Source organism: Tribolium castaneum, chromosome 2 (genome assembly GCF_031307605.1).
Source record: "Tribolium castaneum strain GA2 chromosome 2, icTriCast1.1, whole genome shotgun sequence".
NCBI classification, from domain to species: domain Eukaryota; kingdom Metazoa; phylum Arthropoda; class Insecta; order Coleoptera; family Tenebrionidae; genus Tribolium; species Tribolium castaneum.
In genome coordinates, this window is record NC_087395.1 from 19,252,626 (window position 1) to 19,278,139 (window position 25,514).

Genomic DNA, 25,514 nt, shown 5'->3' on the forward strand with positions numbered 1-25,514 from the left:
CTAATTAAATCCACTGATTGATTTAATAATTTAGTTATTTTGACCTTGTCGTATTGGTTGCACTGCACGCAGGTCAGCCTCCATTGGCTGAATTTAAATTCTTTTGTTTCTTTTCAACTTTGACACTGACAGATGGGGCGAAAAAGTGGATCATTCTATTTTTATTTAAACTAAAGTTTAAATAAAAAGTTTGCTTTCTATAACCGGAATCTTGAGTAAACCCGGAATCCGGATGACTTTGGGCAGCATTGATCCGGTTGTAGTCCACTATTTTTAAACAGAGGTCAGCTCAGAGCTTCCGAACGATTAACACAAAGCTATTTTTGGTAAGTTTTTTATTCAAATTATCTCTTCCTGATTTTCAGCCACAAACAGATGAAACTTAAACAGTGAAAAATGATACAGAGAAACAGCATGCTCCATAAATCACGTGACAAATTGTCTTCTGAAAAACTGTATTTTTCTAAGACTTGAGTGTCTGCAGTTAGGCAGGGGATTTCCTGGTCGGAAATATCGCACGCTGAAAAAATACAAATATTTTCACGGAAACGTGGAAAAACGAAACTCACTGATATTTTTTATTCCGTTCCATTGCACTGTAGAAATGGATTCGGTTGAATACATCAACCAGGAGAGATATTTGGTCCAGGAAAAAACCCGTGGAAGAGTGCTAAAAGCGCATTTCGTTGCATGTTTTTTTTAATTTTTTACTGTTGCGGCTTGTGGAATCAAAATAAGTGAAGAACTAACACAAACTTTACAAAGCTCGTTTTATGGTCTTTTTTAAGCTATGATGATAGCTACATTTTTAAAACAAATATCTGACAGCTACCAAATTACATATTTTATTCCAAATGCATAAATATGCATCTTATTGAAACAAACTTCTTGCAAATTATCGAAAACGATGTAAAATCATTTATTTTAGGCAACTTATTCTGCCTTTTTTAAATGCTTCAGCACATTTTTAACTACAAATTCAAAGGACCGACAAATGATACTTAACTGAGTTTGAAAAATAAGTCAAAACCATGTTACTTTTGCTTATTTTGAGTATTTTAATTCGTCTTTCAGCAAAAATCTCACTTATTTTCCATGAAATTACTAGAGCAGGCCAAAAAATCACAAAAATACATCGAACGTCACATTATTTATTTATCAGCAAAAATTGTACCATTTCATGTACCATTTGACAAAATTGTGCGCCCGAACGCACTTTTGTTAAAGGTTTAAGCCCATTTTTAATTTTAGAACTCACTTTTCTAAGAAGATTTTGCTCAAATAGTCCAATCGATTACAAGCAAAGGTCGAAAATCATCAAATTTTTGCCTTTTTAAAAAATTTTTCTTTGTTATTTCACATAATTTCGTTAGAATAAGCCAAAAACTCACGCATCTGAAAGATAAAAATTACATTATCCTGGCCTTTTTTGTTCGTTTTTAATCCAAAAGCTCACTTATTTTACAAAATGTCCAAATTAGTTCATGGTTTTTAAAGTAATCTAGCTCGTTTTTGAGCGGTATGTCGTCAAAATACGCAAAAAAATCATTTAATTACGTCTGACACTAAGTTATTTTGAACTAAAGCTCATTCCAATTTACAATTTTATTCGCAAAATGTGTCATTTTGATATAACATACCTACTATTTATCTGTTTCTATTTATTTCGTTTCATGAGCAAGAACTTACTATTTTTGTTTCCCTCACAAAAAAAAACAAATAAAAATACTATTTCCATTTAGCACCTCACTTTATCGCAAAACTTTGTTTAAACCGAGGCTTAAACAGACCAAAAAAATGAAATATAAATTTAGACTTTATTAAAAACTCACTTTTTTGGGAAAATTTCTTCTAATAAAGCAACATATTTCCAATCAAAGTTGAAGCCGACGTTATTTTGACTTATTTTGATTTAGATCGTTTTGTAACTGAAAAATTCTTTTTTTCAGTAAAGTATCGTAAAATTATTTCAAATAATCTGGTATTACTTTAAAATCATCATTTTCGCCTTTTTTAAGTTATTGAGTAGTTTTTAGTTAACAACTCACATTTTTCGCAAAATATATTTGCTCAAATAGGCCGAAGGAAGTTTTTTAACAAAAAAAAAATAATTCAAGTAGTTTCGCTAGAAACAGGTCAAGAACTCTCATGTATGAACATTTTGGCATCATATTTGTTCGATTTACTTTTTCTTTTAAGCCAAAATAAGCAAATTAGATAAATAAAATGATCTCCCTTTGTTCTGTTTAAAGTGATGTAGCTTGTCTTTGAGCAATTTTTTTAAGAACGCAGAAAAATCATTTGCTTGCGTCAAAAATTAGTTTTTTTAAACTTATTGATTTTACAGTGTTTTCCCTAATTTTCAATTTAGGTTAAAAAAGATGTCAGTATAGTTCATTTGCTACTATTTCTATTTAGCTTATTCCATGAATAAGCGCGTATTAAGAACTAGTAATTTTTAATAATAAACTTTCTTCAAAAAAGCGAAAAAAGTACAAAGGATATTATTCCATTGTCATTACTTTTGTTTAAAAAATTTTTCTCAAACACACCAAGAAATTATAATGTGAGGTTGAGCTAGAACATTTTTTTAAATATCTACAATATGTCTCCAATTTGTAGAATTCCGAGTTAAGAGCGTTGTAGAAAATCACTTCACTACTGCTCTGAACTCAGAATTTGCTAATTTTGAGACACGTTATATAAACGCCAAAAATTAGGTTACAATTTTAGCGCGTTTTTCACCCAAAAATTTACTTCCTTCTCACAAAATTGCTGTTGCACTATCACAAATAAACGTCAAAAATCACTTACATTGATTTTTTTCGGTAAATTTTTCTGGTTTTTAAGGAAGAAACTTACTTATTTTGCAAAATAGACCGAAAGTTTACTAATGAAGACGAAAATTATAGTAGAACATTTGTCTTTTGAGGCGTTTAAAAAATGCAAAACGTAAAAAATTATATTGTTTTCCTCTTATTTTATTAAGCAAAAAACTCATTTATTTCGCGAAATATCGTTAAAAAATAACCAGATTAGATGGAATTCATATTCTTTTGGCGTATCTAGTGATTTAGCTTTTTCTTAGGCTTTGAAGTGATATTATAACTATTTAGTCGCAGTTTAGAGTTGAAAAATCAACTTCTTTTAGTCGTGGTTAATGTAGTACAAAAAAATTGGTTTATTTTTCTTAACGCTCAAATAACTCGAAAAAAGCAACATTTTGCGACAAATTTTTCAAAACGGTCACGACAAGTAACAAGATAGGGTTTCTTGTTGTCATGATTAGACATTTATTAATTACATTACAATTACATAGTTTAGATGTACCTAGGTATAGATTTTAAAAGTCTTCACCTACTTCACCTAACAAGCCGCAGCTGTTTGTCAACATTGTTTACCTTAATTTAACAAAAACTCCCGATGTTAGCATAAGCACGTAGTCAAAAGGCACCAAATAGGCCATAGCTGCGGGCACGGAATCGAACGCATTGGAGAAGAATATTCCTGCAACGATTTGAATCTTTAATATCGAAAGAGCAAACCGCAATGAATCAGTGAACTGAAAATCCCGGGAATAAATCCATAATTCAAATATAGAGCTAATAATAGCCCGAATTGGGCCGTATTTAAATTTTAACGTGAAAAATCGTGCGAAATCACGGCTCTTGAACGACTTACCGCACGCAGCGGCCGAATTCAAGGTAAGAATGCCCGCCAAAGTTGTCATTAGGAAGGCATAAGTGGTGGCACGGAGGCCCGAAAGCCAATAGACGATAATCACGAACAAAATCGGCTCGATTATTAAACCAGGCAGCTGAAACAGAGTTATTTGTGATGACGTACAAGTGCTGAAATCAAATTATAATGCGTAGTCACAATGAAACATTTTAATGGCCCTAATACGAGCACAATTGAATATAATTCACATTTCGGTTTTTAAATAATTAGATAACGCCGGGCGAATGTTTGTAGGCTGATTAATTTAATTATCCAATCAATATGGGCAGAAGCCAATCTAATTTTTTCCATTTGTAAACAATGTGCTGTAAGTGTGGTCATAAAAAAAACTTGGATATCGCCTCCGTGGCGCAATCGGCTAGCGCGTTCGGCTGTTAACCGAAAGGTTGGTGGTTCGAGCCCACCCGGGGGCGTTGTTTTTTTCCACAAATTATTAATGTTGTTCTTATCAAATATGATAATTTTGTTAATATATGGTTTGGTGGAGGCATTTTTCAAACGAAATCGACGTTTTCTAACCCCACTTTGGTTAAATGTTGAATCTAATTTGAATAAGAAATTTAACGTTCTAATAAAAGAACGCGAGTTCCAATCGAATCCCCTATTCGTGATATCGCTAACCAAAACCCTCAAACTCCTGCCACTTTATGCTTAATTTAATTCGGATCAGTCGAATACTGTCGAATAACATGACGGAAATAGAATATGATTTGTTCAAACATTTCGTTAATACAAAAACTAACTTATTTAAAATGAAATCACAATTCTGATTGTTTTCTATCGTTAATTCATAAATATCGATAACGTATCGAGCAACACCTTTGTCCTTAAATCATTAATTAATAATTTAATTCACTAAAAAGAGAGACAAAAAATCATGTTTTCTCAAACGTCTGAAAAATTATTGTAACCAAGTCAATATCTCAGTAACAGATGTGCTTGCAGAGTTAAATTAATCGTTTTTATTATGAAATCAGTTTTTATAATAAGTCTTTAAACTTACAAAAAAAAATTCAGTAGATATATCATCGTGAGTCTAGATGATAACGTCCTAATGTCCTACTTACAGAAATTGTCTTTTCTGCAATCTGTCATTAAAAAAGACCGAAAAAATAAAACATTGTAAACTATTGTAAACATTCTCAAATTTTCATTTTTTTAATTCTCTAATCCTATTGACTGTATCATTTAAGTGTTGTTTTATTCAAAAAAATTCGGAAGCCCCATAAATTCATAAGAAAATAAAGTTTATTCGGTGTGTAGATGGCATTTTCCAATATGTACAGATGTAGGTACATAATTAGTTGTAATTCGCAATTAATTTGACTGTTGTAAAGTAAATAGTGACTAAATATAATTGAACACTTAGAAATAATTAACTACTAATTAAAATAATTCGAATTCAAACTAATTTCCCATGCATTTACTTGGCACAGGTCAAATTAATCGCGACTTATTTAGAATTGAATTAGATAGTTCAACTAAATATGACCTATATAACAAATAATACATTATTTTGTATCTACCGCCAAGTTGTTTTATGTATTTCTTGAACAAATAACATTTATGCATCATTTTTTCCAGAATGTTAATAAAAATAATAATAATAATTTTTTAGCGACTTAATATCAATTAATAAAATTTAATTACAAGGAAATGTAGAAAAAAGAGCTAATATATGTTTTTTTTATTAGTTTTCGAAATATTAGCTGCTCCAAAAAAAACTATGTAAACACCAACGTCGCATTTTACCAAATTATTTTTTAATAAAGTTGATAAAATTGTAAAATAGTTATTAATGATTAACTTTTAATTTTTTGAAGTACATAAATAATTATAACAAATAATTTTGAGAGTTTTGAAATAGATAATATACCTACAGTTAAAATATACTCTCACCACACTCACCCTGTAGATATGTACCTACCAAATTACTAAATTAAATTTTCTAAAAAAGTAGCCTCTTAATAAAAAAGTGAATTTAGAACCTTTGCCAAAAAAATTACAATACCTATACCCTAAATAATGCTTTGGTAAAAAAACATCGAAATTCTATTCTAGCAAGTTTTTTTTTTAAGTTGTATTATTTCTGATACATTGGTAAGTGGATGAAACGATAAAATGTTGAAACAAAAAAGTATTTTTACTGATTTATTAACGACTGTTTACTGGACGTTGGGTTAATGTTTAAATTCTCACCTGAGGATGACGACTTAGTGGTCGAAACGCGTAGTGATTTCAAAATAGACGTTTGATGTTTGGGGTAAAAGTGAGTTATTTAAAAATCTATTTTCCCGAAAATAGGGTTTTACTTCTATACAGGTTGCTCAAAAACTGGCGCACCAACTCAGTGATAGGTTGTTAAGAAGCAAGTGCAGATTACGGGAAAAATGTTGAAAAAATCCCTAAAATCATATTTTAAAAAATCTGGAGCTACAAATTTAGTATGTTAACTTCTTTAATTTTTATTATTTTGTAATTTTTTTATATCTCACACTAGGTAATCGTTCCCTAACAAAACGATGAATAATTATTTTTAAATTTTTTTAAAATTTAAATTATTTCCTAGGAAACCGTTTCAAAAATAATTAATTTTTATTGTTGCTCAAATTCTATTGCGATCATGACTGTTAGACAACGTTGCCACATATCATTTATCTAAAATCCGTTATTTATCAATAACTTTAATACAAAGAGTTTTTTACTATTTTTTACTAGTTACTAGTTACTAGCCATTTTATTTATTTCCAATACCTGCTATTGTTATAAAAATCTGAACATCTATAAAATTACCTTATTTTTTTTCAAAAGTTTTGTATTATTGTATAAAAATATCACGTGTTTTTAGAACTATTTGAGATTATTAGTTGTCTCTAGAAACTTATTTTCAAAAAATCAATATAATGACTGGTAATTTAATGATTAGATTTTCCTTTTTACCAACTGACTTTTGAACATTTTCTTCTCTTTTTTAACCTAGAAATTTAATTTTCTAAAAAATGTTGAAATGCAAAGCCAATTTGAAAAGAGTAGTATTTGTGCATATTTGTTTGTTTCCGTATCACAATTTATGCAGAGCAAAAAAAAATCTTCACTGTATACCTTCTTATTTTGATATAAATAAAAAAAATAATTCCAAGAGCATTTTTGCCTATTCTCTTCTTCTCTCGCTCTAGTTTTTAGAATTGTCACGTTTGGGCTGTATTTTCTATTTGTTTAGACATTTTTATTTACAAAACTTATTTCAAAAATGGGTTCAAACAAATCAGAAATATTAGATTTATATATGAAAGTAGCATTTGTGTTACAACCGCACCCTTATGCTTACAATTTTTGAGCCAGAATGCTCCAAAAAGACGTTTAATTAAACGTTCTTGCACAAATTCAAAAAGTAAATGAAATTAAAAAAATTTAAAATTATATTCGTGAAAGAGAAACACTTTTAAGTTAGCAGAACCTAATGCAATGTGTAAAATGAAAAAGTTTGGCAGTAAAGTAGGTGAAATAGGTAAACATTATTATCATTACTCATTACTCCCGAATATTAAAAACCGACTAAAAACTTACCATTGCCATAATCCGCGATAAGAAATACAGAAACGATGAATACAGCCCTGAATTGTACTCCCTTAAAAACAGAGGGTATTTCTGTGGAAACTCATCCAAAATCGAATACATCGGTGTGAATGTATTTTCGGAAACCAATAAAAAAATAATTCCTTCCACATTTTGAATCCCAACCTGTGTCGTAAAATCTGTGCCCAAATAACACAAACCGATCATAATTCCAATAACCTACAAAACTATTTACGAAAAAAAGTTGGAAGAGATTTAAATTCGTACAATTTTCTCCGATATTTTCGTTGCTTGAAGAGTAGGATCCCTCCACAAATCCAAAAACCATCGATACGTCAACCAATACAATTTTTGCCAAAAAAACATCTCATTACTGAAACCCAATTATTTTGTCACTCTTTAACGCCAAATCTAACTTACAAATTGGTCCTCAGTTTGTAAATCTTGCTCTAGAAAAATTTATTATTCAAGTAATTAAACGCCCGCCTTTACCTCCACTGCTCTCCCCATGTGAAATTCATACTGAACAACAACGTTCACCTCTTTGTTGTAATCACTGACTGCGAAATAATCACAAATTCTCTTTATACACTGTTTGCTATTTTCCTCAAAACCGGGCGTCGTTGCTAGCGTTTTGATGAAGAAATCGGCCGGATTGTACGACGTGGGGCACCTGTAACCGGCCCTGCAAAAATCATTTTTGGGATTGTTTTTGCACAAAACGGCACTACTTTTGGAAAAAATCCAAAGCCGATGCTGCACTTCCGATAAACGCAATTCGACCATCAGCCATCAGAATTAATTGACTGAACATTGCGAAAATGTCAGATGAGGGTTGATGGATTGTGCAAAGGATTGTTTTGCCACTTGACGCCATTGTGTTCATCATTGTTACAATTTTTTGGGCTGAGTATGAGTCGAGACCGGTCGTGGGTTCGTCGCAGAATAAAATTGGGGGGTCCGTAAGGAGCTAAAAATTATCATTATTACTAGCTTACAATTTTTGTACCATAAGAAAATTTATACTTATTTTGTTTTCTGCTACAGACTAAAGCAAAAATAACACACAAAATTCATATCTTTGTTATTAGGGTGACCATATTTGAAAATAACAAAAAGAGGACACAAAAACTGTAAAAAAAGGGGGGAGTCACATTTTTCTGCATAGTGAATGTAATGTATTTTTTATTTCAAATTAACAAATCGTAAAATGTAAAACGGAGACATTAGTTGATAAAATAAAAATCTCATACAAATGCTTGCCCAAATGTAACTACAGTAAAGTAGCACATACAAATTAAGTGAATATTTTTGTGGGGAATAAATTTCTTTCAATAAAGTTTAATTAGACAACAAATAATCATAAAATTCTTGACAACTTAATTTTTTTAAATTAAAATATGTGAATATAAGTATGCATATTTCCTTTCGTCTGTCCATTGTGAGTTTATCAGCGAAAACACTCGTTCTATATTGGCAAATTGTGGCTTCGAATTAAAAAAAATAGCAAATTTAGAGCAATTCTGAATACATAATCTTCGTTTTCCAACGACTGAAAATAGTCTTGCCATTTCCTATGAGATTCTAATGTCTTACTTCATTTTACATTTTTTGGTTTAAATGTATCTTGAGATTGCAATAAATTCTGTTCAAACAACATAGCTTCATTTATGTTCAATTTTGTAAAGAATTCCAAAGACTCTTGGATGTCTTCCCAAGGAGCAATTTGTTTCAATCCCAACCACTTGAAACTGTCCTGTACTGTCGTGTTATAAAATTATTTTTGCATTATACAGGCTGCTCAAAAACTGGCGCATCAACTCAGTAGTACGTTGTTAAGAAGCATGTGTAAAAAATCTGCAGTTTCAAACTTATTTTAGCAACTTTTTCAGTCTTCATTATTTTTTATGTTTTTATGTCTCACACTAAGTAATCGCTTCCTAACACAATGGTGAATAATTATTTCTAAATTTACTATCAGAACTTAGCAGTTTTTCAATTTAAAAATTAAAATTCATCAAAAAATCACGATTTGTAGATGCGCCATCAAGAATAATTTATTTATATTGTTGATCAAAATTTACTGCGACCACGATTGTTAGATAACGTTGCCACATATCATTTATTAAAAACTTAGTTATTTATCAATGACTTTAATACAAAGAATTTTTTACTAGTACCTTTATACAATGAGGTTTTTATTGTGCTGAACATAGGCGTTTCTGTGGAACTGTTTGCAGTGAACTGACATGAACTTTTTAAAACTGAACAGAGATAATACAATTAATACTGTTATGCATATAATGTAATATTCAACGAAATACATTCTTCATTAAATAATACGAAAGAACTAAGAATTCTAATAATGCACTGATGAGAAATATTTTTTTTTTAAATTGAACATAGGATTAATAGACTTATGTGCGTTAAGTGTGTTCAATAAAATAAAATCCGCAGTGAATGTAGGCATTTCTCTATCACACACCATTAAGTTAGTGCGCCGGTTTTTAAGCACCCGGTATTAACTTCGGTTACGTTATCACAGTTTCGAAATATTTTTTTCACTTCCATTGGTGAAACAGATTCTGACAATCTGTTTGTTAAGCCACTTTGAATAGCTTATAAACATTCCATAGTTTCCAAATTACAATTGTTTTCTCTTTCAATCTTCTTAATTTTTTCTTGAAACAAGTACATAATGAAATAGATAAACCAAAAATAGATTTCATTTATGTTTAATTTCGAAAAAACCTTTTATTATTAAAAATTGATTCCGATTTGCAATGAAATTGTAAATTTTGGGAAAAAGAGGATATTTTATTGATTCAAAAAAAGAAATACCGGACACGAGCAAAGACCTTCAAAAAGAATACATGTCCGGAAAAAATAGAACGTTTGGTCACCCTATTTGTTATGAATAAATGCTACAATTTGACACCATAGTGACATTTGTGACGTCGTTCGTTTTTGAGTAATTAATTAATTATGTCATTTATAATTTTTTTAAGTGATAACTAACATTTTTGATAGTACACATTTTTTTTGTCTTTCTGGTAAGTATAAAAAAATAAAAAAATAAAAAAGCAAAATAAAACTCAAAAAAATAGGGAAATTAAAAAAAATTTTAAAAGTGAATGAAAGTATTATTCAGTGTTTTATCTTTTTATTTTTGCTTTATTTACAGAATGATTGTTTTTTTTTTATTGTTTTGTGTTTATGTTTCATAATTACATGTTCTCATGCTCATTATACCAAAAAATATACACAGTGATTCAAAAGGGTTGCACAATATTTTAAATGATGATAGAAAACATTAATAGAAACACAAATCTGCTTTAAGAATTTTTCAACAGGACGTAATTTTGAAGACACGAACGTTTAAAGATTGCACGTTCTGGCAAAGCCGGGTTACACCATAATGCACCTTGTAGTACGAGAATTCAAAATCATAGAAACTCTTTTACATTTCTTTATTGTCCTCTGTATTACCAGAGTGACAACACAACTTTGTTGCCGATATTATCTCTCCGTAAAAAAACATTTACCTACAATGTTCTTACGAGACTTGGTGATTATTTTCAATAATTTATTTACTTTTTATTATTGTCTTGAAAAGATGTATCCACCTCAAAAAAAATTGTTGAGATTTTTCCTTTGCATTTTTAAATGTAACTAAGTAAAATGTGAATCACGCTGTATAAAAAACAATTTACCGCATATAAAATAATTCAAGGACAAAAATCAATTTGTCAATTTTTTCACGAAATTTATTTTTATTTATTTATTTATTTATTTTCTTACCACAAAGATAAAGATGTGTATTAGCTGTTTCAAAACTATAAAAACGCCAGCGTCGCATTTTACGGAATTTTTTTTTTAATAATTTATAACAGCTAATTTTGAGAGAAAATGCGACATTGGCGTTTTTATTGAAACAGCTAATACTTTCTAAAACAGTACCTAAACAAAAATGTCGGTTGTCATTTATCAGATAAACTGACCCTAATAGTACAAAAGAAAAAGCAGTCTGTAGCATTTTTGATGTCGCAAAAATTGTCAAATGCTGACACATTAAATGAATATTTAAAAAATTTGACGTCATAATTTTTTTCCACTTCAGTATTAGACTTGGGGTTAATTACTCTACTGACACACATTGGTTTGTTTAAAAAACGTGGTAAACTGGTATTATTTTTTTACAAAAAAAAAATGTTTTACTTCTGTTGCGAAAGCGAGTCGTTTTTTTTCGCCTCCTGACAAGACTTTGCTCTCTCCATTGATCCCAATCCTCGTATTGAGACACTTAGTGAGTCCTAAACTTTTCAAAATTTCGTGAATTTTCGAGTTTCGCTCCTGTTGTGTCGTTTTGCGGTCCAATTTGAGCCTTGCCATTATATTCATATGTTCTGAGACAGTCAAAGAGCCGATAAAAATGTCCTCTTGGTGCATAAACCCGCTGATATACTTCATATAGTTGCCAATAGGCCGTCCGTTAATTAAAACATCTCCCTCGACAAAAGCGCCACCTTAAATAACACGTTTACGAAAAACTCTCTTCGAGGTAAATTAATTACCGGTGATTCTGTGGGCTAACGTTGACATTAGTGTACTTTTCCCGGCACCACTAAATCCGAGTTAATTTTTAAATGTCGCAACAAGAAAATGAAAATATTAAACTTTTACCTTGCTCCCATCAAAGCCACTAAACTTCCAGCTTTTACGGCACCGGTGACTGAAACAAATCAAAATTTAATCGGCAAAATTTCCAAGACATGCTCACCTCCGTTTATGATTCGTTTACATGTGGTTTTGCCGTTTTTCTTGGTTTGGATGTAGACGGAAACGTCGTTCCAGGCGAGAGTTACTCCTTCCTCCATCGGGGACCATTGGCTGTAAGTCCGGATTTTTCGAGTGAACTGGTCGCTTTCGCCGAAAATTCCGGAACTTTCCTGGAGGGAAATATGCAGTAGTGCTATTTATAAGGCATTTTTGTTTCTCATGAGATATCCGATATTAATTTTAATGCACTGGATCGAATGTCGTTGCGGTTAGTTCCCACCAAGTGCCATTTTACTTGTAAACATGCTGTGGTGTACGAATTGATAAAAATTTCAAATCATCCTTTTTTTTTAAAGAAAAATGCATCTTTTATTTAAATAAATTCGATCCCACAATCTTTTGTTAATTTTTAGTCATTCCTACGTCAACCATTCAGAACAGAACTTAAAACAGTCATCGTAATTAATTTATGCTAAGCTATTTAAACACCCAGAATCTTTCATTTAGTTTTATAAGTACGACCGATAGTTTTTAAACAAAAAATAAAACTACAGTCACGACCATAAGAATTGCATCTCCCAAAAAAAATAATGCTACGGAGTAAGAATATTAAACAGACATTCTATTTTAACGGACGGGACACTGCACAAATTTTTAGATTTTTTTTTTTACTTCATGAATTGTATCAGTAGAAGTAAAATTGAATTCTTTAAAAGAATTTAGTACCAGTTAAACTTTTTGCAGCCTACAGTTAGAACCACATTTGTAAAATTATAAAAACTAGTAGGAAAAAAATATAAATTGATAACGGACGGGACAAAAAGAGTCTTCACAGTATTATTAAACAGTGTTCTAATTGAAATTCTTCTAATTTAAAAGGCACTAATTGTAACAATTATTTTTGAAGTAAAAGGTGAAACCTAGTGAAACTTTTGAAACCAGGAAACCGAAAAATAAGGCAATGTGCTACGACTTCTGATTAATTTACTTTTTGTTCACACATAACAGATGGGACATAACAGATGGAACAGAAAAATCTATGTGTGAAAATTATTCAGACAGATTTTAAGTATTAAAGATAAAGTCTTTATTTTATTATAATAAAATCACACAGTTGAACTTAAAAATTCTTGGTCTGGTTTAGCAACATAAAAAATAAGAAAAATATCTATGTTCGCAATAACGGACGAGACAGCAAAAGTTACGGAGATAAAAAAATAATATGACTAATCAATTTAGTTACCGATATCCATTTCCTAAATTACGAGAAACTAGAAAAACACTCTTCAAAAATTATTCAACAGTTGTAGTACGTCAGTTGACAAAAGTATTTTATGTTATTGCCTACAAGGTAAGGTATGTAATTTTCAGAATCCAGTCAACTACTTCAATTTAAATGATTACCTTCTCCTATTTTAAATCTACAACAAAACGCTCTTTTGTCGCCAAATACATAAAATATAAATCGAATGGTGTATTTTGAATAAAACTTAACATTACTACAAAAATTTTGAAAATTTCAGTGTCAGGTAGCGTTATTCCTAGAATGGCTGTATATAAAAAAAGAAATAAAAAAATAACGAAACGTCCTTGTTTTTCCTTAGTTAAAGCGATGAAAAAAAACATTGAATTGGTGATATTTAATGATGAGCAAAGTGCATGATTGTATAATTATTGTTATAAACTTGTTTCAAGCAGGGACCCGATTCTCTAACTCATAGGAAAATTTTCCAATAGAATTTTTTTCCATGATGTCAAAATTCCGATACAAAACTTGCTATTTTTGAGACCTATGGAAAATTTCCTATGCAGCCAGATATCGTAACTTTACAAATTCGTACAAGTTATTATTCATACTGGTCATTTAAAAAAAAATAAAAAATTCTACAAGAACAAAATTAAAAAAAAACGATACTTTTGACCTTTGACATTGAATATATTTTTTAGCACACATGAAATCGGTGGGGATTTTTGATACTTTATTTCCAGCTTTTCAACTGACAACTTTATGCAAATTATTGTAAATTGAGATGTCTTTTTAACCGGACTAATGTAGGGACGATTCAACTCATGTATTGACTGGGAAATGTCAAGAAAAAAATTTATCGGTGTGGTAACCATCGATGCATAAAATTTGAATTACCTTGTTTATTCAGTTAGAATTGGTAAAATTTCACAAAACTCTTAATATGTGAAAAAAACTCGAAAAAATCTAATAAATCGTTTACGATTTATAAATTACATATAAATATAACTTCTCTTTGAAAATGCTTGCTAGGAAGACGTTTTGTAGCAATTACGGCTTCTTCCAGAAAAAAATAGTGCAACTAAGTTTGAAACGTATTCAAAATTTGCACACAAATCTGGAAGTTAGCTTTGAATAATTTCGCATGGTCAGTTACCATATGGAAATTTTCACACAAAAATTTTCCTACAAGAATTTTTAAGAAGAGCAATTTTCCCATGAGTTTAAAAATTCTAGGTCGTCTGCACAAAACCAAAAAATTATAAAAAATGTTTGATCAATCGAATCTGTACTCTGTATTTCCTATATGATCTACCGTTTGCAAAGACGAGAAAATTTCACTTTGTTTACTTATCGTTTGTTCAAAAACTAACTGTTATAGAAAAAAATGCGTGGAATATAAAAAATATTTAAATGGAAATTATTATATACTGTTCGTTGAAAATTAAAATTAAATTTCCCATAAATAAAAATTACAATATCCTAAAACATGTTGTCATAAATTATTGCTATTTTTTAGTAATTTAGTATTTCTATTCTATTTTCTAATTTACTTACTCGTGGTTTATCTTGTTTCTTTTTGCAAAATCTTTATAAATCCCACAAATTGTAAAATAAGCCACAATTGTTCGCGAATTCGTAAGATTTCCCTTATAATCCCTAGAAGTTATTTTACCATTCAGCTATACATAAAAGATCCAGAAACAAATTATTTTTAAATTATCGCTTGATATTTTACCAAATCTTATGTCGAAATCCGGAAAATCGTCAGAAGAACCTAAATTACATTCCATTTTGTACTTAACTAAAATCATAGTTTTTTACTATTAGACATAGTTTTCTAAGTGTAAAACGTATAAATACCACAACTTTGATTAAGCTTCTTCAATAGAATCTTACTTTATTCAGAAAAACAGATTCCGAACAAAATATTTTGTCATTGATTTTACAAAAATCAACATTTAAAGCAAGTCTTCTTCAAGCTACTGCTCAGCCATTTTCGGACGAAAACCCAAAATCGACTGTTTCTTATGGAAAACTGTCCGAAGAGTCCGAGCAAGAATCAAAAGTGTGAACGCTATCAAAATTGTTTCTACATTTTTCGTAAAACTCATAGTTTTCGGGCAAAATACGTTCAAAATTCTTGAAACAAAAAATTGGCACAAAAAATACAGATTTGCGTAAAACCTGTCTCAGATTGTTTTAATTTTTATGATTTTCTCGATAAATAAGCCATTCAGAACGATGGCTTATATTCCATAAAATAAAATTCAAACGATGCAAAAGTTTAAAAATCATCAACAAAATGAGCAAAATTGAAAAAAAACTATGTCATTATTTATAAGACATCTAATTTTCGAAAAAAAAGTAGGGAAGTTGTTGAGCCTCACTGAATAATAATCGGTGTTGTGTTTATTTATGAATGCATATTTGCTCGCGATGATTAGAATAATAATTGTTACATCCATTATTAAATATTTCCCGAGCAATTATCTAACAATAATAATTAATTTGTGAATCGCAACGCTGTAATTTACTTTCGTAGTGTTGAAATTGGAGTTTGTAATTAAACATCAGCAACAACACAATTAGACAAATATTTACTTATCTCCTATTCTCAAATAAAATTAATTTCGCATCATGTTTATTAACGAAAATTTCATTTTAATACCACTTACATTAGTTCCGAAATTTCGCCAACTCGTATTTAGGGGAGATAATTGTGTACCTTCTTCGTCCGAAGCCATCCCAAACCACTAAATACACTATCGCTCCTAGACATTTAGTAATTGTTTAAAAGTATCCAAATATTTACTAGAAGCAAACACCGAAACACTTGACTGTTATTTGTACAGTGCTTCTGAATTATTAAGTCGGTATGAGCCCTAGGTAATTTTACACCGGTTCCCCCACCCCTTGGTATTTTTTTCAGCGATCGATCTAAATTTATCAAAGCGTTAATAACACCAGATTGAATTCTCGCACAATTTTATTAATTACAAAAGTACAACTCAACTATTTGAAACGCCAAGTCTTAACTAACAATGCCAGAAAAGCCACCAGTCGAAATCCCACGATAAGGACCGCCAACATAACCACATCCATTACGAAATCGGCCTAAAACAAAAGCAAATACTACAAGTGTTTGTTCAAATTTTAATTTTGAACCTCCGAAAAATGGAAAGTTTCCAAAATAACATGCCCGTCTTTAGGGCACGGCAGATCGGCGTTTGGGCACTGAATGTTGGTCACATTCTCCCACTGGTTGATCATCAGAGCCCCATTTCCGTAGCGAAACCACGACAGAAACGACAACCATTTGAAATAAATCGGTATCGAGCTAAAACCCCAAATTAGATTTGTGATGTAACTGTTAGACCCCCAAGTACCTAACGTTAAGAAAGAAGCCTCCAAACAGCAAAAACGGAATAACTAAAGGAGGTCCGATTGACAGAGCCATAGAAACGCTACGGGAGACACAGGATATCAGGTATCCTGAAAATTGTTATTAGAGGGAATGAGTCACTGCTTCGATTTTTGGTTTTACCAAAACTGATCGCTACGTTTGCAACCAGGATCATGATGCCACAAGCGATGTAAAATCGGAAGCCTTGTGAGTTTAATCCGATCATGAAGTAACAAACGGATGTTAAAATAACGGGGATTATTATAAAAATGGGAGATTCGGCGAGCGTTTTACTGATGAAATAAATACTGGGACGGTACATTCCGTTGCGGTGCTCCTGGAGGAAGACGGGGAGCTCGCCACTAAACACCTGATAATTTGTCAATTGGGAGGTGATTCAAAGCCAAAAGTGAGGAAACAGACACAATGAAACATTTTGTTTTGTTTGAAGAACCAAAAAACATGTATTATTTATATTGTTTTTTTAATAAGCTTCTTATCTCAGTGTCAACTATATGTATTATATTAGAACTTTATTCACAATGAAGTGTAGTTATTTAATCGTAACTTTTAACACAAAACGTATAAATGATTTCCAAAAAATTATATGACCTGAATAACCCGTATAGAGCCAAGCGTTTTTGCTTAAACTTTTTTCTTATTGAATGAATTACCTGACTGATTTTAGTTCTTAACAAATTAGAAAAATAGAAAGCTATAAAAAATATATGAAACTAGAAAGCTGAAAAGCACATTGATGCAGTCGTTCCTTCTGTAGGTTTCAAGATAAATCCGCATCTGGTATCGTTTGAAGCTTCTAGTTGAGAGTCACTACCAGCTTCTAAGACAAAACTTTCACTAATCGACTTTAATAACATCCTTCCTTATTAATCGTCCTTTATTTTTTTAGACTTTTTTGACTGATTAGAAAGTTTTGATTTTATCTTCTGATCACTGTTGTCATTTTGTACTTGAATACCATTTCTCTTCTTCAATTTATATTAAGACGATTTCTTCTAGATATCTCTGGTCTAACATCAAAAATGAGAACGACCGTTTACGTAATTTGTACGTTTTAATGCTCCAAACTACTAACTGAAAAACTTACCTATAGTTTGAGAATTACCGACACAATAACCCACAAAATTTTAAGTTTCAATTAAATACTGAATATAAGTCTAATTGAATCTTTTATGCAGCAAAAGCTATTAGTCAACAGTTTCATAGGCAAAGCTCTCCAGGGTTGAACCTTTTTCTAAAAGCAACTTATAAAACTTTTTTGGTATAAAATTATCATCTGAAGATTACGATGTAAATTAAATTTACTCGTAATTTATTCCGAATATTTTTTCATAAATGGTTGCCATTTAAAACAAAAATTCACAAAGCTTATCAACAACAATTTTTTTCATCATTACTATTTTTTAAAGCAAATAGTTTAAACAACAAACATTTGGTTCCTCATTTTGTTCAAAAATAATTTTTCTATTCCTATCTTTAATAAATATACTATTATACAAGGTGTATTAAAATGATTTTCATCTAGTCGCCTGGTAGTTTCTTATGTAAAATCAGAAATACCGCTTTTCAGAATATTGAGACGTTATATCTATTATAGTTCAATAAAAATAGCAAGACCGCATTCTCTCTCAGAATTAATGTTATAAATTATTCATGCACTTCAAAAAATTAATAGCTACTGTAATTTACATTTCCAATGACAGATAAAATAATCAATAACTATTTTACATTTTTATCACCGTTATTTAAAAAAAATATTTGGTTAATTGCGATGTTGGCTTCATTTTTATTAACTCGGAATGACAAGTAGAATATTGTTATTTTCATTTATTAACTCTCCAATTCAGAAATAATCGATAATAAACGTGTTTTCTTGTACAATGTAACATTTTAATTGCTCAGTAGCGAAACTTTTAAAAGTAATTAATTGTCATTTTATAATTATAAAAACTGGCAGTTTTATAATTATTGACAACGGTTTCACCTGAGCAGAACAGGAAAGTTTTTTTTCCACATAAACCTCTTTCAAAGTTATCTAGATGAAAATCATTTTAATACACCTTGTACCATGCGATTTTCCAAAATTTTGATCTAGTTATCCATGAGAGTTACGTTAACTCGATGTCCATTACGTAAATATTCTTCGGTGAACATTTTGGACATATTGACAGATAAAGTGTTGCTGAAGTTGTTTACGCAATACATTTCACTGCTGAGATAACTAGATCAAAATTAAAAAAAAATTGCATGGTATTAATGTTATAATATTGTACTGTTTGGTATTTCTTGAAAAAAGCAGGTACAGTACTCGTATAACTAATCATCATGTACAGGCATTGTTAAATAAATTGTCAAGATCTTTTGATAAAATCTTTTTTTAAAGATTTTTCAGAATCAAAAACTAAGTTAAATAAATAATAATAAACTTCCAAAAAAAAACGCACCAATTTAACTGAAGATGAAGAGAAATTAGTTTAAGGGTCGGTTTTCAGAAAGCGAAATTAAGATTTAATTTAGAATTAAAATAATTCAAATTAAAGCCGAGTTACTGAATATTTTAAGAGCCAGTTTACAGAACATTTTAATTGCAATTAAATTTTAATCGCGATTAGCTTGACATTTGTCAATGCATTTTGAATGGCAACTTAATTTGAATTTGTTTAATTTTAATTAAATCTTAATTTCACTTTCTGTAAAGCGGTCCCAAATATCATAATATTGATTCTAATATTAATTTTAATTTTTTGAAAAGGCAAATAAAGGAGGAATGTTCAAAGTTCCTGATTCAAAAAGTACCGCTCAAAATCGGGCGAGAATAAGTAAAATTTAGTAATTCAATTATATCATTCGGTTTGAGCTTAAAATTCCTCCAATTTTTTTCATAGAATTTTCGGAAAAATGCTCAACATAAAATCTTTTCCCTTATTATAGCGGACAGAAAAAAAGAACCTTAACATCAATGAACGACGGCGACCTAAATTAAGCGAAACAATACGAAATCTTAAACGTTTCAGCCTCTTTTACTTAAATTTTCTTCAAAAACCTATGTGAAGTTTTCTATAGATTTATTAATAGTTGTCACCTGATGGATAAGGTGCTCTTTGGTAACACTGAGTTAGTAGACACTATAGAAAGATAACTTTTTTAATTTAAAATGGGTAAATGGAACCAAGTCTTTTTTGCTTCAATTATTTTAAGATAATTTTTTAAAATTACGAATTTTTTTAATACTCACCATAAAGCTTTTTTTTAAGAATGACTACCTACGACCTGATAAATGTAGGTATATGTAATTTAAATTCAATTTTTGTCAAAAATTTAATATCTAGGCGCTACTGCAAAACAAAAATTTCAGTAGGGATGCTTATAGCATCAAAACTCGCATAGCAAAACAAAATTTCATTCTCAAAATATACTCACGTTATTTATATTACTTTCTCTTCCATCAATAATTATTTGATGAAAGAAAAATAGTTTAAAAAAAACGCTTAACACCATACTTTTTATTCACTCTGCAGGATGCCCTCTGTTTCAAATTCACAAGCAACTTTAATCGTACAATAGATTTTTTTTTGTCTATTTATTAATCAGTATTAAATTTATAAAAAAATGAAGAACGAAACAGGAAGGAACTATAGGTAACAACCGCGTAACTGAAATGTACTGAAAATTATTAAAAAAATGTGACTGGATCCTCATAGTTTTGACCACAAAACTGTAAATTTTCATTCGGAAAAACTTACATTAATAACGGCAAAAACGTTTTGAAATGTCATATTTGTCAGAAACACGAAAAGTACTCCATTTATGTTCATTACTCCATCCTGGTTCAAATCTTGTCCGAAATAAATCGCTCCAATAACGAGCGAAATGATCTGATAACGCAAACGTCAAAATTGTAAACTTATGCCTAAAAAATCCTTACAAGAGTTTGAAGTAAACGAACTTTAATCAAAAGCGGTTCTTTAAAAACTGCCAAAATGGACCGCCACAAAACAGCCTTGAATTGGGCCCAACACGAGGCTTTATACGGACTTTTAAAACTCTCACCACTCATCCAAATATCATGATAACCCCCTTCTCTCTCCTGAAAAACCAAATTATCTGAGACGTTCGCACCCAGCGGGATTTTACAGTAGTGGCAGCCTCGAGTGCGATTTTAACCCCGATATTCGAGCGTTCGAATTTGTCGCAAATTAAGTTAACTGCTTGTCGACTCGACTCCTCCTTTTCGGGGACTATGGCTAAAAGTTGGATGAAATAATCGGCAGGGTTGTAATTCCGCGGACACGGGGCTTCAAGCCTGAAATTTATGAGAGTCAATTATTTGGCGAAAAATCCGAAATGACTGACTCCCGGAAAAAAGTTTCGGCCTCTTCCGGGCTTCCCAAAAACGCCGTTCGTCCCTCAGACATCAACAACAACTTATCAAACATGGAATACACCTCACTGGAGGGCTGATGGATCGTACAAATGACGGTTTTTCCGGTCATTGCCATCTCCTTGAGCACTTGCATGACGGTCAGCGCCATGAAAGAGTCGAGTCCAGAAGTGGGCTCATCGCAAAACATTAGTTTCGGGTTTGTCAAGACTTCGGCTGCAAAAGAGAGACGTTTCTTTTCACCACCTGAAATCCCTTTAATTCGCCCCAAAATCCCAATCGGTGTGTTTTGACACTTTGACAAGGCCAAATCCGAAATAACTTCCTCGACTCGGGCCATTCTCTGGCTGTAGGAGATGTCACGGTCCATCCGTAGCAAAGCTTGAAAAATTAAGTGCTCCTTAACCGTCAAAGTCCCGATAAATAAGTCGTCTTGTTGGACATAAGCCGATTGACTGGCCAGGGTTTTCGACGACACCGGAATTCCGTTTACGCACCGGAGTCCGGAAACGGTCAAATTCGAAGACGTGTGGAAGGTTAGTGTGTTGAGGAGGGTGGTTTTTCCGGCACCGCTGGAGCCAAGTATCGCCAAAAGCTCCCCCGGATAAGCCACCCCAAACACTGGAAGTACAACACTAGTTTACATTTTTTTTTCTTTTCCAAGAGACAATTTACACTGATTTTGTTTTCTACTTACTCACTGATAACTAAAATATACAAGTGTATCAAAAATGCGTGTCTTAATTTAGGTAACAGAGCTCAACAAACGAAACATCTTTTCTATTTGTAATTTTTCAATAAAAAATTAACAAATTTACTTAAAATTTGGATAAAGATAACAAACATACTTAAACGTATATCCGCCTATGGCTACAAAAATAAAAAAGCCAAATTATTTTAATTGTGATAGAAACGGACAATTTAAATAATTTAAAACAACAATGAAAATTGTTGCAATTTATACGAAATAATTATTAAACACTAACCGGCTCGTTTACACAAATGAAAGGAGGAAAACAGTAAAAATTATAAATAAGAATTTTGCAAAACGTTATATAGAAAAGTTGTTGCATTTGATAAGATTTATTACCTACATGGTAAAATTAACACCATATTTTTGGTACACCCTATATGTCACATTTGTATATTACGTCTCGTTTTGTTTAATATATTTACAAAAAGTTTTGAATTTTTTTTGGTGTTTAGTTTGGCATTCTTTGTTTCTGTGATTAATTGTTAAACAATTTATTTGATTTAAAATATAGTTAAATGAATGTACAATGTGTTCAAAAATGGTTGTTCATCACCTTGATTATGGAATACAAATTCAGTGTGCCGCCTCGTCTAAATGACTTTTATAGTTTCTCTGTCTACTCACTTTTTTGCATTTTTCGGCAAAATTTTTTCAAGTGTCTTGATTTGTGTTTTATATTTCCGCGATTTTTGTTGTTGTGTATTCTTTCATCTTTGGATTCGAAGCCTTTCTGCATTATTTTTACGAATCTGTCACATTGACAGCATTCACAATTTAAACTAAGCGGCACGTTACGTTCAATTTCATAGGTGACTTGATGAACAACCATTTTTGAACACATTGTAGATTAAGCCCAAGCATCTTTTGTTTTGTTTATGGTAAAATTATCCTAAATCCTAATAGAACCTGAGAAACTTAGGCTATCAAACGGTAAACGCTTTCATCAAGATTTAAAGTTTTATGAAAAAAAGCATAACAAGGTTTTTGGGATATTAGCCGATTACAGCTTGTCACTTTAGGACAAAGGCGGATCCAGGGAGGGGGAGGGGGCAGAAGTCCAGCTCTCTCCACCTCCAAACATCATTTTAATTTTTTAATAAACAATATAAAAGCCTAATGAACAAAAATTTTTTAAATAATAACCTAATAAGTCGTTTAATGAACATTAATAAATTAATAAAGCCAACGTCGCATTTTCTCTCAAAATTAGTTGTTGCATAGATTACGACGATTACGTTGTTGTTATAAATTATAAATTATTCATGCACTTCAAAAAAATAATAGCTCATGCAATTTATAGTTTTAATGAGAGGTTTAATCATTATAACTGTTTTACATTGTTACCAATATTATTTAAAAGAATAATTCGGTACAATGCGACATTGGCGTTTTTATAGTTTTGATACAGCTAATAATAACATATTGTAGGATTATCGAAGAGTAATACAAGAAAGTTGTATTTTCTGTTGTGTTTTTTTTTTATTTTTAAAAAGAATGTGTTGTTTTTGTCAATGAGATCTAATTATTTCAAAAACTTAACAAAACCTACTAGTAAAAAACATTTGTAAAAAAACTATGTACAGGCTGAGTTTGAAGTAAAGCAAAAAATTTATATTTCTGCTATAGGTCATTTTTCGAAAAATCCTCGAACAGATCGATTTTATCTTTGTAAATAGGTAGATTTGTGACGTTTCTGGTTTTCAAATAATGACGTCATTTTTATTTTTTTTTAAATAGCAACCGACATTTTTGGTTACTGTTTTTGATAGTATCTAGATATTACCTTTTATCTTTCTAGTAAAATTAAAATAATAGGTTTTTAAAAACTCATAAAAGAGAAAATAAAGTAAAGGCAAAAAATGTATAGATAATTACACATATAAGGCTTTATTTTTGTGTTTTTGCCTTATTTTATAAAGGCGGTTAGTTTTCTTGCTTATTTTAAACTCACTCTGTATGTCAAAAAATCCACAAAATATACATAACACAATATGCACAAACACAAAATATAGGGTGTTTTATTTAAAAGATTTTATAAATCTGCATTATAACATCTTTCGGATAAAAAAAATTTTGGAGTTTTTGATGAAAAATTACAACATACCGACAGTAATTTTCACCATTCTAAATTTTTTTGGAAAACTACTCCCCCCCCCCACAAAATTATGTTCTGGATCCGCCCCTGCTTCAGGATTAGACTTTGGGCTAATTATTCTACCGATACACATTGGTTTCATCTACTAGTAAAAAATGTTGTGTACTAGTAATACCGTTTTTCAAAATGTGCTTTTTCTGAACTGGAGAATCTTTCCGTTTTATCAAATTGAAAAATTTTGTTTTTGAGGGTGAAACGTTGGCGAAGGCGTTAATTTCCGTCCAGCTGTAGGTAATTCGCTCATCTGGTGGTACCAATTTGCTGGTCGGGTGAGAGGTTGTCCCATATGTTGGTACTCTGAACGTTGATAAATCGATAGAAGTGGCCGAACTTGTGCTATCGCCACTCTAAAAAATGCATGTTTCGTAAAACATTAACGAAGGTAAATGATTCTTACATTCCCGTTTATTTGTGATACAACTCCGGATAAAAGTGGTTCAGTTTCATTTTCCATTTTTACACTGACACTAATACAATAACACAAATTTTAAAAGTAGTACACATGAAAATTTATCTCTTGTACTATGTATTTAAATAATCTGGAAACAATGATTGTTTACTTAGGCTAACTGTCGACGCTGTCTGAATTGTGAAATACCTTGTAAATTGATACATTGTAGTCCATTGATCATATCATATGTCTTCCCCACTGCCTCTTATTTACGGTTGAAGCGTTTCAACCCCCTCTAAAGATTTTATTCGATATTGGAGCTGTAAGGCGGTTAGAAAACTGATAATCTTTTTTGTTCCACTACAAAATACAGGCCATATCTACCAAACGGTCACACCTTCGCTAGTTTTAAGCAGATTTTAACCGCAAAGTAATTGTTCAGATAACTGATAAAGATTGAGACAGATTTTTCAAATACATTGCTACTGTCCATGGACCCGGACGCCTGGACCGAACCCAAAACCGGACCCAGAATTTAATTTTCGTTGTGAACCAGAATTGAAATCGGAACCGTTATTTTGTTTTTTTTTTGGCTACCGGAGCGGAATCAAAATTTTTTTGCAGAACCTTTATTTTATTTAGATCATCCTTTCAATAAAAATAAAAATGTTGGTACAATAATTTTTATTACACCCATGTGTGCAACTACAGTTGTAATATTATTCATTTCGTTACATAATTATCATCAAAATATAAAATCTATGCTGTAGCTTCGATCATTTTTAGAAAATGCAATAATTAGAACACATTTAGACTAAACAATTAAAGTTAAACATATTTATAACTAAAGTAGAATTGAAAACCAGACTGGAACCAAAACCGGAACCCAAATTCTGTTTTAATTTTTCTTACTATCGAAATGGCATCAAAATTTTCTTTTTTCATCTAGGACCGAAACCCTAACCCGGGACTGTAACGGAACCCTTATCTCATTTGAGTCCGGGTTCCTGCTACTGTCTTTGTCACATTCCCATGACCTGACCTGACGCACTTACCGTTTGATA

At 31.0% G+C, this 25,514-nt stretch overlaps 2 protein-coding genes and 1 non-coding gene across 5 annotated transcripts; 1 reads left to right on the plus strand and 2 right to left on the minus strand.

The window, feature by feature from the left end:
- Positions 1–320: 320 nt before the first annotated feature.
- st (scarlet) lies at positions 321–16,235 on the minus strand. Of its 2 annotated transcripts, NM_001319264.1 has the most exons (14): positions 16,021–16,198; positions 12,098–12,266; positions 12,001–12,049; positions 11,892–11,941; positions 11,536–11,843; positions 8,049–8,287; positions 7,810–8,002; positions 7,738–7,766; positions 7,585–7,690; positions 7,309–7,536; positions 3,682–3,817; positions 3,402–3,507; positions 570–670; positions 321–520 (listed from the first exon to the last, which is right to left on the minus strand). In NM_001319264.1, exons 1-14 carry the CDS (start codon positions 16,087–16,089, stop codon positions 345–347), a joined length of 1,959 nt encoding a protein of 652 aa, NP_001306193.1. In that variant the 5' UTR covers positions 16,090–16,198; the 3' UTR covers positions 321–344. The 2 variants fall into 2 exon arrangements, with proteins under 2 accessions (NP_001306193.1, XP_064216118.1); XM_064360048.1 differs by lacking the exons at positions 3,402–3,507; positions 3,682–3,817 and having other exon boundaries at positions 375–520; positions 16,021–16,235.
- Positions 4,081–4,154, plus strand: TRNAN-GUU (transfer RNA asparagine (anticodon GUU)). Its single transcript has one exon. It is a non-coding gene; the product is annotated as a tRNA-Asn (tRNA).
- A 78-nt stretch (positions 16,236–16,313) lies between the features above and the next one.
- w (white) lies at positions 16,314–24,809 on the minus strand. Of its 2 annotated transcripts, XM_064359989.1 has the most exons (11): positions 24,658–24,809; positions 24,457–24,598; positions 24,175–24,406; positions 21,123–21,771; positions 20,904–21,072; positions 20,695–20,856; positions 20,513–20,644; positions 16,890–17,118; positions 16,732–16,837; positions 16,511–16,682; positions 16,314–16,459 (listed from the first exon to the last, which is right to left on the minus strand). In XM_064359989.1, the coding sequence occupies exons 2-11, from the start codon at positions 24,511–24,513 to the stop codon at positions 16,358–16,360; spliced, it is 2,010 nt and encodes a 669-aa protein (XP_064216059.1). In that variant the 5' UTR covers positions 24,514–24,598; positions 24,658–24,809; the 3' UTR covers positions 16,314–16,357.
- Between the last annotated feature and the right edge of the window lie 705 nt (positions 24,810–25,514).

Coding starts and splice junctions, on each gene's coding strand:
- st (NM_001319264.1), bottom strand. CDS start 16,089: ATGGCTTCGGACGAAGAAGGTACACAATTATCTCCCCTAAATACGAGT. Junction 8,288..11,535: donor GACTCGCTTTCGCAACAGAA/GTAAAACATTTT, acceptor GATAATTTTTAG/CTCCTTACGGACCCCCCAAT. Junction 671..3,401: donor GGAGTTTTTGTTAAATTAAG/GTAAACAATGTT, acceptor ATGCGCTTTTAG/CACTCTTCCACGGGTTTTTT.
- w (XM_064359989.1), bottom strand. CDS start 24,513: ATGGAAAATGAAACTGAACCACTTTTATCCGGAGTTGTATCACAAATA. Junction 17,119..20,512: donor ACGTTTTTGCCGTTATTAAT/GTAAGTTTTTCC, acceptor ACAAATTATCAG/GTGTTTAGTGGCGAGCTCCC. Junction 16,838..16,889: donor AAACGTAGCGATCAGTTTTG/GTAAAACCAAAA, acceptor AACAATTTTCAG/GATACCTGATATCCTGTGTC.